The sequence below is a fragment of the Panthera onca genome, chromosome C2, assembly GCF_046562875.1.
Source record: "Panthera onca isolate mPanOnc1 chromosome C2, mPanOnc1 haplotype 2, whole genome shotgun sequence".
In the NCBI taxonomy this organism is placed as follows: domain Eukaryota; kingdom Metazoa; phylum Chordata; class Mammalia; order Carnivora; family Felidae; genus Panthera; species Panthera onca.
In genome coordinates this window covers 83,484,540-83,496,674 of record NC_138347.1, presented here as the reverse complement: position 1 = coordinate 83,496,674, position 12,135 = coordinate 83,484,540, and the positions used below count along the sequence as shown (strand labels likewise).

Below are 12,135 nucleotides of genomic sequence, written 5' to 3'. Positions count from 1 at the left end.
TTTTTTTTAACATTATTTATTTTTGAGAGACAGAGCATGAGCGGGGGAGGGGCAGAGAGAAGGAGACACAGAATCCGAAGCAGGATCCAGGCTCTGAGCTGTCAGCACAGAGCCTGATGCGGGGCTCGAACCCACAAACTGTGAGATCATGACCTGAGCCGATGTCGGATGCTCAGCCGACTGAGCCACCCAGACGCCCCTCCCCTGCCTGTTTTTTAAATAAAAGTAATTGGCACCCAACCATTCCCATTTATTTACATATTATTGGTGGATGCTCTGCCACCTCAGAGTTAATCAGTTGCACCCGGGGTCATATGACCCACAGAGCCTAAAATATTTACTGGTTAGTCCTTTATAGGAAAAGTTTGCCAACCTCTGATCAAAAGATTGCTAATAAAAGAATTGGATTAGTCTGGACCAGTAGTTCTCCTCAATAGTAGCTATATTTCATAGGCCTTCCTCATGCAGATTCTGATTCAGTTAAATTTTTTTTTAGGTTTATTTATTTTGAGAGAGAGAGAGAGAGAGACAGCGCAAGTGGGGGAAGGGCAGAGAGAGAGGGAGAGAGAGAATCCCAAGCAGGCTCCATGCTGTCTGCCCAGAGCGCGACATGGGGCTCACACTCAGGAAACTGTGAGATCACGACCTGAGCCGAAACCAAGAGTCAGATGCTCAAGCGAATGAGCCACCCAGGGACCCCTGACTCAGTTAATTTTGGACTGGGGTCAGGGCATCTGTTTTTATTTTAATTATAAAATTTTGTATATTGAAATGCAAAGATAATTAGCATACCATTTGATGAGTTTTATTATAAACCCATGTAACCCATTTTCCATTCAAGATACAGAAATTTTCATCACCTTGTGCTCCTTCCAGTCAGTTTCCAACCCCTATAGGCAGCCACTGTTCTGATTTCCCTTAGAATAGACTAGAATAGAATAGTGTGTCTGCTTTTTTTTTAACTTTATATGAATGGGAGCACATGCATTCTTCCACGTCTGGTTTTATTTACTCACCATAATATTTTTCAGATTCATATTTATTGTACCTGAATAGTATTCCACACTGTAGGAATACATCATAATTTGTTTATTCTTTCTCCTATTGGTGGACATTAGAGTTGTTAAAAGTTATTATGTATAAGTTTTTAAGAGCATATGTTTTCATTTCTCTAGTAGAATAGCTGTGTCAACCTAAAAATGCTAACAGTATAATTCTGTAGTAGTTTGAGGGCCAGATTAATATAAGTGTACTTGCACCTGTAGAACTAGAACTTTTTCTGAGGACTTCCTTCTGTGTCTTTTTTTTTTTTTTTTTAGTTTTTTATTCTTGAGAGAGACAGAGTGTGAATGGGGGAGGGGCAGAGAGAGAGGAAGACCAGAATCTGAAGCAGGCTCCAGGCTCCAGGCTCTGAGCTGTGAGCACAGAGCCTGACGCGGTGCTTGAACTCACGAACCATGAGATCATGACCTGAGTGGAGGTCAGACGCTTAACCAACTGAGCCACCCAAGCACCCCCTTTCTGTTTCTTGAAGTCTTGAAATCACTAGGGAGTGGGGGAATATATACTGTCAAAAATGAAATTAGCAAGGTCATTTGATACAAGTCAATACATAAAAATTTAATTTTTATGTAGAAATTAAGTGCTAGCAACCTACTAAACAGTTCTGAGAGAAATTAACAAGACCTAAATAAATGGAAGGAGGATATTCCATTATAAACATAATAAATTATAAATACAGTTGACACTTGAACAACACCGGTTTGAACAGTGCAGGCCCCCTTATTACACAGATTTTTTTTGCAATACAGTACTGTAAATGTATTTTGTCTTCCTTATGATTTTCTTAATTTTTTTTGTCTCTAGCTTCATTACGGGAACACAGTATATAATATATACAACATGCAAATATGTATTAATTGTGTTTGGTAAGGCTTCCAGTCAGTAGTACGTTGTTAATAGTTAAGTTTTTGGGGAGCCAAAAGTTAAACACATGGATTTTTGACTGAAGGGGGAGGGTTGGCTCTCCAGTCCTGCAAGTTGTTCAGGCCTCAACTAATTTCTTACAAATATGAATAATTATGTTAACTTACTAAAAACATGATGTGTTATGCTTTTTCCCCGCCCCAAAAATGGACAAGATAAATCTAAAATATACGTGGGAATGCAAAGGCCTAGAGTAGCTGAGGCAGTTTTGAAGAACAAAAAACTAGGGAACTTGGACCATCAGATATATATACACTTTAAAGCTACAGCGAGGGGTGCCTGGGTGGCTCAGTCGGTTGAGCGTCCGACTTCAGCTCAGGTCATGATCTCACAGCTCGTGAGTTCGAGCCCTGCGTCAGGCCCTGTGCTGACAGCCTGGAGCCTGCTTCAGATTCTGTGTCTCCCTCTCTCTCTGCCCCTAACCCACTCGCATTCTGTCTCTGTCTCTCTCAAAAATAAAAATAAACATTAAAAAAAAAAAAAGCTACAGAGATAGGGGCACCTGGGTGGCTCAGTCGGCTAAGCGTCCGACTTCGGCTCAGGTCATGATCTCACAGTTTGTGAGTCTGAGCCCCACATCGGGCTCTGTGCTGACAGCTCAGAGCCTGGAGCCTGCTTCAAATTCTATGTCTCCCTCTCTCTGCTCCTCCCCTGCTCACGCTCGGTCTCTCTCTCCTTCAAAATAAATAAAAACATTAAAAAAAAAAATTTAAAGCTGCAGAGATAGTGTTGAATTGGTTCAAGAATAAACAGAATAATGGAATGGAAAAGAGAACCCAAAAATAGACTTCCACGTATATGGTCACCTGATTATGACATTCAGTAGGGAAGGGATGTTCATTACCATACATAATGCTGGGTTAATTAGATATATCCATTTGGGAAAACACTGAACCTTACACCATAAACAAAAATTAATTTGAGTTGGATATAGAGCTAAATGTGAAAGGTAAAGCAATAAAGCATCTAGAAGAGAATATCTTCATGACCTTGGGCAAAGGTGCTTTGTAAACAGAACAGGTAAGAAAACTAGCCATAAAAGAAAAGGTCCATAACACTGGGAACCTCACTTCATTAGAGGTACAAAATTAAGAGTGAAAGTCAAGCCACATACTCAAGATAGTGGTGATTGATACATCTAACAAAGGAGTCATAGCTAGAGTATACATACGCAGACCATCGAAAAATCAATATGAAAAATACGGACACTAATTTTTCTTTAAAGAACGGTGAACAGACACTGCACTGAAGAGGATATCCAGATAGCTCATAAAGATATGCAAAGTTGTTCAATGTCATTAGTCATCAAGGAAATACAAATTAAAGCCATAGTGAAATGCTGTTACATCACCAAATAAAACACTGGCCATTCAAGTTTTGGCAAAGATGTGATGCAGCTGGAACTCACATGCCCTGCTGGTGGGACTAGAAATTGATATAATCACTTTGGAAAGCAGTTTGACATTTTCTGATCTGCCAAACTGCAGGTTAGATTCTAATAAATCTTACATTTATTAGATTAGGTTAGATTTCTAATTAGATTAGATTTCTAATAAATCTTATTAGATTCTAATTAGTAAATCTCCTACATCTGCCCTCCATTCCAGCAAATACACTTCTAGGAAGTGCACACATATGTCCATCCACCAAAAGACATATACAGGAACGTCCATTGCATTGTTGTTTTTAATAGCTAAAAAGATGCTGATGCAAAGGATTATGTGCAGTAAGATTCCAGTTATGTGAAATTCAAAGTGGACAAAAGGTGATTATCTTTGGCAGGGAGGAACTACCAAAAGCATAGGGAGCCTAGTTGAGGACTAGAAATAACTCTATATCTTGATTGGAGTGGTGTACATGGGTGTAGACATAGGTAATTGAACCATACCCTTAATATTTGTACATTTTTTGCAAGCTATGTATCAATAAAAAGGAAGAGAGATGTATAGAGATGTATTAGTAGATCTCATTTGTAGACTCTTGTTACATAGGAAAGTACTGAAGGATGTTAAGTATGGAAATGACACTAAAAAGGTCACTTAGGAAAATTTTCTGGTCCGGATATGCAAGGTGAATTGAAAGGGAAGGATTAAAGGCAAGGAAGCTGATGCAGAAGCAGAAAGTGTGTGGTCATGGTTTTTTGACGAAAAAGACGCAGAAATACAGGGAGACACATGCACCTGAGACCTTGCTATCTTCTGTCAGTAGATTTAGTAAGATTAAAGCCTAATGTGATTGGCTTGGTTATTTCCAAGCACAGCAGATCTGAATTTTGCTTATGCCTTGTGTCTCAGAACACTAAGATAATGCTGAAAGTTGATAAACTTAGCTGGAGAGATGATATCCAATAGGATATTAGAACATGCCAGCATTGTATTTTAATGTGTGTGTGTGTGTGTGTGAGTGTGTGTGCATGTGCGTGTGCGCACGGGCACGCACGCGAGAGAGAGAGAGATGGGGGGGATCTCACATAGTGGTGTGGTTGGCCCTTTAAGAAATATATAAAAAGCCATTTTATTGCCCGCCTTGTCATGAGCCTAGAGTTGCTCCCCCTGAGACCCAGAGTAACAGTTCTTCCCTTGTCTGCTGATCCTGTGATGATGGGTGCCATCTCAGTCCCCTAGCTGTGTCTCTGCAGCAGCTGCTGTGGCAGTTTCCTCCCTGAGTTTCAGTGGAAGAGCTTTTGTTTCTGCCTGCACATGTCCTTCCGTCATTGAAGGCTTACAGCTCTCTTTTGTTGCTCTTCCCTTGTAGTAAAGACTGAACCAGAAACGCCTGGGCCAGGCTGCCTCTCTCAGGAGGGTCAGACACCAGTGAAAACAGAAGAAAGTTCTGAACTGGGAAACTATGTCATTAAGTAATTATTTCAGTCCTTTCTAAGGGAGTTGTGATTTTGGTGTTTTTATGATACTTTTTAAAACCCGTTCCTGTGACAGCTGAGTATGTGCAGAGTTGTGTGTGTATAGAAGTAAGCCCCTTGATGGGTGGGACCTTCTGTCCATGTGCAGTTGAACAAGTGTTTCTGCTTGATGCACAGCTCAGGAGTCTTCAGTTAATACACTGATGTCATCTAAGGGCGGGAGGCACTGGATTTGTTGCCTTGGAAGCCTCAGGTGGTACAGATCTCCCTCCAGTGGAGCTTGACAACATGTACTTTCTTTGCTGAATCCTTGGGTATGAAATTTCTGTGGGGTAATTACTCAGGTGTGTATACATTTTATGTCTGAGTATCCATACACCTGCCTAACTTAAACAGCTGCCTTTTCATGGGCCATACACAGTCATTGCTTTTTCTGAAAACATTTCATGAGATTTTCTAATTTCCAAATTGGGAACCCACCTCTGCCCATGTATTTTGAAGCATGTCAAATTACTGGGGACAGTAGAAACTTAGCCACTTTCACATGATAGGTGACAGCATGAGCTGTAATAACCCTAAGAATAGGCATTTGAATATAGAAAATTCTCTGCTCTAGTAGCATTGAATTGAAAAAGGTATGTGATTATTTAATTTTAAAACATAAAATTAAACATATTTGTGTAATTTGCCATTCCTGGGGTCTCATCTGGTTTATGTTTAAAAGGCTATCCATGAAAGGAAAGACCTGCCTAGTACAATTCGTTATGTTTTAATTCCCTTGGAAAGAGGATATGTACATAAATTCGTGTGTGTATGTGTATGTGTGTATGTGTGTATATATATGTGGCTAGAAAACACTGTGTGTGTTTACTACCTTAATCTTTTTTTTTTATTCTCAGGATAGACCATTTAGAGACTATCCAGCAACTCTTAACAGCAGTGGTAAAGAAGATTCCCTTAATCACTGCAAAAAGTAAGATAATTATACTGAATATATGGATGCATTTTTAAAGCTGTGAACTACTTGGTTTATTGAGTCAACTTAAATCATATTGTAGTGTAAATTAATACTGATGTAGTAGTTATCTTAGGAGGTTTTAGTTACAACTATAGTTCATTTGCAGGCTTTTAGAATTCATAATATCTTGGTCAACCAGTTGGCCTTTTACTGTTAACACTATGATCTATGGAAGGAATTTTTTACATTTGTTGTATGTAAATCTTAGTAAATCTGTTGTATAAAACTGCATTAGTTTTTAATGCTTATTAAGGCAGATTAGTCTTTGCCTGCAATGTGCCAGACTCTGTGCAGGCTCAGTACATTTACTGTCTCTTGTGGGATAGGTGGTATTATCTCCATTTTACAGATGAGAAAACCAAGGCTAAGTAACTTACTCAAAGATCACTAGCAGTGGGTAGTGAGGGAGGATACTAACCTAGGTCTGACTCTAAAGCCATTAATCTTTTATCCCTCACGATCCCTCACTTTGTACAAATGCACAGTTGTCAAGACTCCCCAACAGTGAAGTCTGTTCTGTCACTACCCATCGTCAACAAGACTGAAAAACTTGCCTCTCAGTTCTTTGGACAGAATCAGCTGCCTTTAGGGGGCAGATAGCCTGTTGATACTCAGGCGTACGCTCTTGGGCAAGATGACTACGAACATTTAAACTTCCTTTTTTTTTTTTTTTTTTTTTTTAAAGTTTATTTATTTATTTTTGAGAGGGAGAGGGAGAGGGAGGGAGGGGCAGAGAGAGAGGGATAGTCCCAAGCAAGCTATATGCCATCAGCACAGAGCCCGATGCGGGGCTTGAACTCATGAACTGTGAGATCATGACCTGAGCCGAAATCAAGAGCTGACATTCAACCAGCTGAGCCACCCAGGCACCTTGCAAACATTTATAGGGAAGGGATGAAATAGATTATCATGTTACATTCATGGGAATATGAAAATGACAGGCCAAGTACAGCCTGCCCTGCTTATTTTTTTCTTTTCTTTTCTTTTTTTTTTTTAATTTTTTTTATTTTGATGTTTTATTTTATTTTTGACAGAGACAGAGGGTAAGCAGGGGAGGGGCAGAGAGAGAGAGAAAGGAAGACACAGAATCGGAAGCAGGCTCCAGGCTCCGAGCTGTCAGCACAGAGCCCGACGCGGGGCTCGAACTCACGGACCGTGAGATCATGACCTGAGCTGAAGTCGGATGTTTAACCAACTGAGCCACCCAGGCGCCCCCCTGCTTATTTTTTTCTAACAGCAAAGAAATTACCTCTTTTTTTCTTGGTTGAAATCAGGGGGGGTCATTCTCAGGTAGTTCAAAGGAAACTTTCAGGGACATTTTCCTAGCCTGGCAGAAAAAAAACCAGAAATCTGTTTTTTATTTTTACTTAAAAAAATTTTTTTTAATGTTTATTTTTGAGAGAGACTGCACACGAGCGGAGGGGCAGAGAGCGAGGGAGACACAGAATCTGAAACAGGTTCTAGGCTCTGAGCTGTCAGCACAGAGCCCAACATGGAGCTCAAACCCACGGACTGTGAGATCATGACCTGAGCTGAAGTTGGATGCTTAACCGACTGAGCCACCCCGGTGCCCCAAAAATGTTTTTTAAAAACTTAGATACAAATATAGAATACTAGAACTGGAAGGCAGGTTAGAGACTATCTGTCCCAATGGTCTCATTTTACAGATCAGAGAACTGAAGCCAGAGGGGTGCTATAGGATGCCTGACACCACTTAGTGAGTTCATGGCAAGGCCAGGGCTAGACCTCAGACCTCATGTCCCTAGTGGAGTGCCATCTCCACTGATTTGAATAGGTAGTCGACTGCCATGAAGGTTGCTCTGCCAAAGAAGCCGATTTCCCAGAGACTAATGTTGTTTTGAGTACACACCAGTAATAAGATGCCTTCTCTTTTAAGGAGAAGCTCTCTCTCTGTGTTAGTGAGGAACGTATATCCATTTTGCCCAGTAAGGAATGTATATCCAATAAATAGGTCTAAAGAAACTTTGGGACATATCTCTCGCAGATAAGGTTTGATTTAAATCATACCAACTTTATTCATAGAGTTTGCTGGATATGTGCATTCTAGGTGAAGATGCCAGCTGTTTTTCTGCGAAGTCTGTGGAGCAGTATTATGGCTGGAACATTGGAAAAAGGAGAGCTGCTGAGGTAATCCTTTGTCTGCCTATTTGTGATGCAGGCTGCCACTGAGTCTGGGAAGAAAATAACCAGAACACATGTGCATTCAGGCTGCTTCCATAAACCTTGTCTTCTGGAACAGTGACAAAATTTGCAACATATTTTATTAAATATTTGGTGGTAGAATTTTTTCCTCCATTAAAAATCTCATTTTTTAAACACTTGGAGCTAGCCTTTGAAAGGTCTACTTGTTTATCCTGCATTGGTAAAAATCTCTAAAAATCTTATATGTATTTCAGTATATTAAAATGAAACCAGGTATTTGTTGATTACTTCCAATGCAGCAGCTCCTATGCCAGATGATGGGGTTACAGGAGAAATTGGCACATGTGAAGGCATGCTCTGAGGAAGTTGGTGTGATGGGTTTGGGGAAGACTGGGGGAAAAGGGCAGTAGGAGACCATGGGTTGAGACCAGGTGAAGAGCCTAGGAGTTTCATTGTTATTTCATAAACATCTGATATACATTCCTTGACTTCTTTTAAAAAAATTTTTTTTAATGTTTATTCATTTTTGAGAGAGATAAAAGACCGAACATCATGATGGCGGGGGGGGGGGGGGGGGGCAAAGACAGAGGGAGACACAGAATCCAAAGCAGTCTCCAGGGTCCGATCTGTCAGCACAGAGCCCGATGTGGGGTTCGAACCCACGAGCTGTGAGATCATGACCTGAGCCAAAGTCAGATGCTTAACTGGCTGAGCCTCCCAGGCGCCCCTCCTTTACTTCCTTTAAAAACTTTTAGGGGTGCCTGGGTGGCTCAGTCAGTTGAGCCAGGCTCAGGTCATGATCTCACTTGTGGGTTTGAGCCCCGCATCAGGCTCTGTGCTGACAGCCCAGAGCCTGGAGCCTGCTTCGGATTCTGTGTCTCCCTCTTTCTCTGCCCCTCCCCTGCTCACGCTCTGTCTCTCAAAATAAATAAACATTTAAAGAAAAAAATTTTTTTAACTTTTAAAAAGCACAATCAGATTTAAAAAAAAATAATTCTGACAAGTTAGCATGGTAATTTACAGTTGAATGATTTATTTTAACACATTGCTAAGTTGAAATTGATTATGGTTCAAAAAAATATTTTTTTAAGTGGCAAAGAGCAATGACAATGCGAAAAGTCTTACAAGAAATACTGGAGAAGAATCCAAGATTTCACCACCTGACTCCCCTTAAAACCAAGCACATTGCTCACTGGTGTCGCTGCCATGGCTATACCCCACCTGATCCTGAGACACTGAGGAGCGACGGGGACTCTATTGAGGATGTGCTGACCCAAATCGACAGTGAGCCAGGTACACCTTTGGTGGGGCTCACTGGGCACCATCAGTAGCCCGAGAGGTGTTTCCGTGGAACACGCTCTCATCCCTTCAGCCTCCACGGTTCTTGGACCACTTCAACCCCAGAGGACTTGAAGAGCCACCTTAAAGAACATGAGCATTTGCTCACCTGTAGCTGTGTGTCCTGTCCTCCCCTGCCCCAGCCAGGAATGTTCCAGCCTGTGACATACAGCAGGCACACAGTTAGATCATTTCTTCTTTGAAGACTTTCCTAACCCACCTCCTTTCCTCCAGATAGAACTGACTTCTCCTTCCTTTGTAACCTTGCAACCACTCGTAGACAAGTCTACCCAATCTCCTTGAAGATGGAGTTGCTGCCTTATCCATTACTTTATTTCCAGACCTAGCTAGGAAGTGCAGCACCCAGCATTGGAGGCTCAGCTGGAAACAACTAATAATGTTGCAGACAGGATGAATTGTTTTATGGTAAAGAAACCAAGAGTTGTGCTGTATGGGGTGGGAGCAGGGCATAAAAGATATTTTGAGTTTTACCTTAATAAGAAAGGTTGTTTTCTCCTCCCAGCCCTACACTACTTGTGTAGAAAAGCAGAAGCGCCACCTCCCACTCTGAGGGAGCCTGGGATCCAGGGACAGTGTGGGAGACCTTTGAGACACAAGTTCAGTGTTCTCCCTGAAGCTGTCCAGAGAGCCCTCATGCAGGACGACCTCTCCTTCCTCTGAAATCCAGCAGCATTTAGTATCAAACCTTCACAGTTTGTCAGAAAGAAATATCTAAGTTCTTTGCAGGACAGAAACCATACTGATTATCTCCATACCTCATTGGTGGCATACATGAAGCACCATACTTTACATATACAATGCTTTCTGTTAATATGGCCGATTAATTTGTAAGTACCCAGTCAGTGAAGCAAAATAAGCCAGGAGCTGGTGCCCTGCCACCACCCTGCTAGGCACCCCTAAGCCCGTTGTAAGATTCCCAGGTCCTCCTCTTCTGGCTTTCAAGTTCTAATACTCTTTGTTAGACTTTGTGTAAATCGACTTATTAAAAATGAAAATGTTAACAGTACTTAACCTCTGAGCAGTGAGAGGTGCTCATGTGGGTGATTTTTATTTTCTTCACTGTGCACTTTTAAGTTTTCCAGATTTAAGATATGAAAATCAGTTACTCATTAGCATTTGGGGCTTGAGGGGATGGCCTAGTTTTGGGTGGCGTAAGTCAGAATTGTGTAGTGTCTGCTTTGTCTTAGATTGCAGTCACATCACATATACATTAACACGAGATGCCGGTCTCTGTGCTTGTCTGTCTCATGAATCACTAGTTCTCACAGTTACAGATCCATAGAATTCTAGAACTGGAGAGAAGGTCAGCTCCCCTGATACTCATCCCTTCTTCTCTGGGTCTCAGACTGTTGGTCTTACAGAGATGGAAAGTCCTTTTCTTTTGCCACCACAACTGCCCTAAGACTAAGTACCTCTCATTTAGAGTGCCCGTCGTCATTCTCCTCTGCGGACAGCCTCTGCCGGAAACTGGAGGACCTACAGCAGTTCCAGAAAAGAGAGCCGGAGAATGAAGAGGAGGTGGATATCCTCAGCCTCCCAGAGCCATTAAAGATCAACGTCAAAAAAGAACAGGAAGAGAAGCAGGAAGAAATGAAGTTGTACCTGCCACCCACACTGGGGTCTGAATTTATTGGTGACATCACACAGAAGGTAGGGGCTGTGGCCTGTTGTGTTTTTTGGTCACAAACCAGGTGCTTCATACTCAGACCCTCAGCTTTATAAACCGACAACCAGACTTTCCTGTCTGAAATGTGTGAGTCACTTGTGCCTGACGGACTTGGGTTATGCTCTCTGGGTGTCCCCTTTGCTACATCAGGGCAGGAAAACTAATTACATGTGGAAGGTTGCTTGCTGGCCGTGGAACTGAAGCAGAGGCAGCTAGGTGTAGACACTTTCTACTTTCATCTTTGCTCTCATTCGCCTCGGTATAGAAGCACCTCTCCCTCCTGAGGCACGCGGTAATATTGCCAAGTGGTACTTGAGAGGGTCAGCTCGCCCTAACATCTTATAGCCCCCACGTGCCCTGCCTGTGGTGTGGGTGTGGCACACACACTACCCTGCGGTACTGGAGACAGTTCTCTCTCCTCCTCTGGTGGAGCTCAGCTGCTCTTCAGCATCTGTCACCTGTACTTGGGACCCAGAGGGGAAGAGTCTTTCTTTACGGGAGAAAATGCCAGATGGGGCAAGACACAGTCTCCAGGTATATGTTCATCACCTTTTGCAAACAGGGCCTGAAGTCTGATTCTAGGCTTTCCAGTGTCTTAATCCTACACTCAGAATTCGTGGCAATTCTGACCATGATCTTCATGAAGGAGATTTGGGGGTAAAAGCAGGATTATAATAGTATTTTTTAACAACCACTCAGAAACAAAGAGAAATAGGATAGCGTATTCTTCCAGTTGTTACATTTTGTGTTACTTCCCCTGAGCTTTGTCCAGATTGCTTGAGAGTTATTCTTTCAACTGGACATCCCTTTGGGTATCCAAGAAGTGTGCTTGTTTGGAGAGAGGTTGTTTGTAGGGTAGAAGGAGGAACAAATGGCTTTCTTCTCCTTTTCCAGATTGGGATCACCCTGCAGCCCGTGGCACTTCACAAGAACGTGTATGCGTCTGTGGTAGAGGACATGATTTTAAAGGTGGGTGCCTGCTGGCATCAGAGGGCCCATGAGCTGCCTCCAGGGGCTGAAGCACTGAGGTGCCAGCCAGGCAGGATAGTCTGGGTCCCAGGCTGTTTTGAATAAGGGACAAAG

General features: G+C 42.2%; 1 protein-coding gene across 3 annotated transcripts in view; it reads left to right on the top strand.

Moving 5' to 3' along the window:
- YEATS2 (YEATS domain containing 2) overlaps positions 1–12,135 on the top strand; it is a 112,709-nt gene that overhangs the window by 96,699 nt on the left and 3,875 nt on the right. For all 3 annotated transcript variants that reach the window (XM_078453176.2, XM_078453177.2, XM_078453178.2), the window contains exons 24-29: positions 4,741–4,843; positions 5,746–5,819; positions 7,933–8,012; positions 9,119–9,320; positions 10,810–11,036; positions 11,947–12,021. In XM_078453176.2, the coding sequence (XP_078309302.1) occupies positions 4,741–4,843; positions 5,746–5,819; positions 7,933–8,012; positions 9,119–9,320; positions 10,810–11,036; positions 11,947–12,021 (761 nt within the window). The remainder of the gene's footprint in view (positions 1–4,740; positions 4,844–5,745; positions 5,820–7,932; positions 8,013–9,118; positions 9,321–10,809; positions 11,037–11,946; positions 12,022–12,135) is intronic.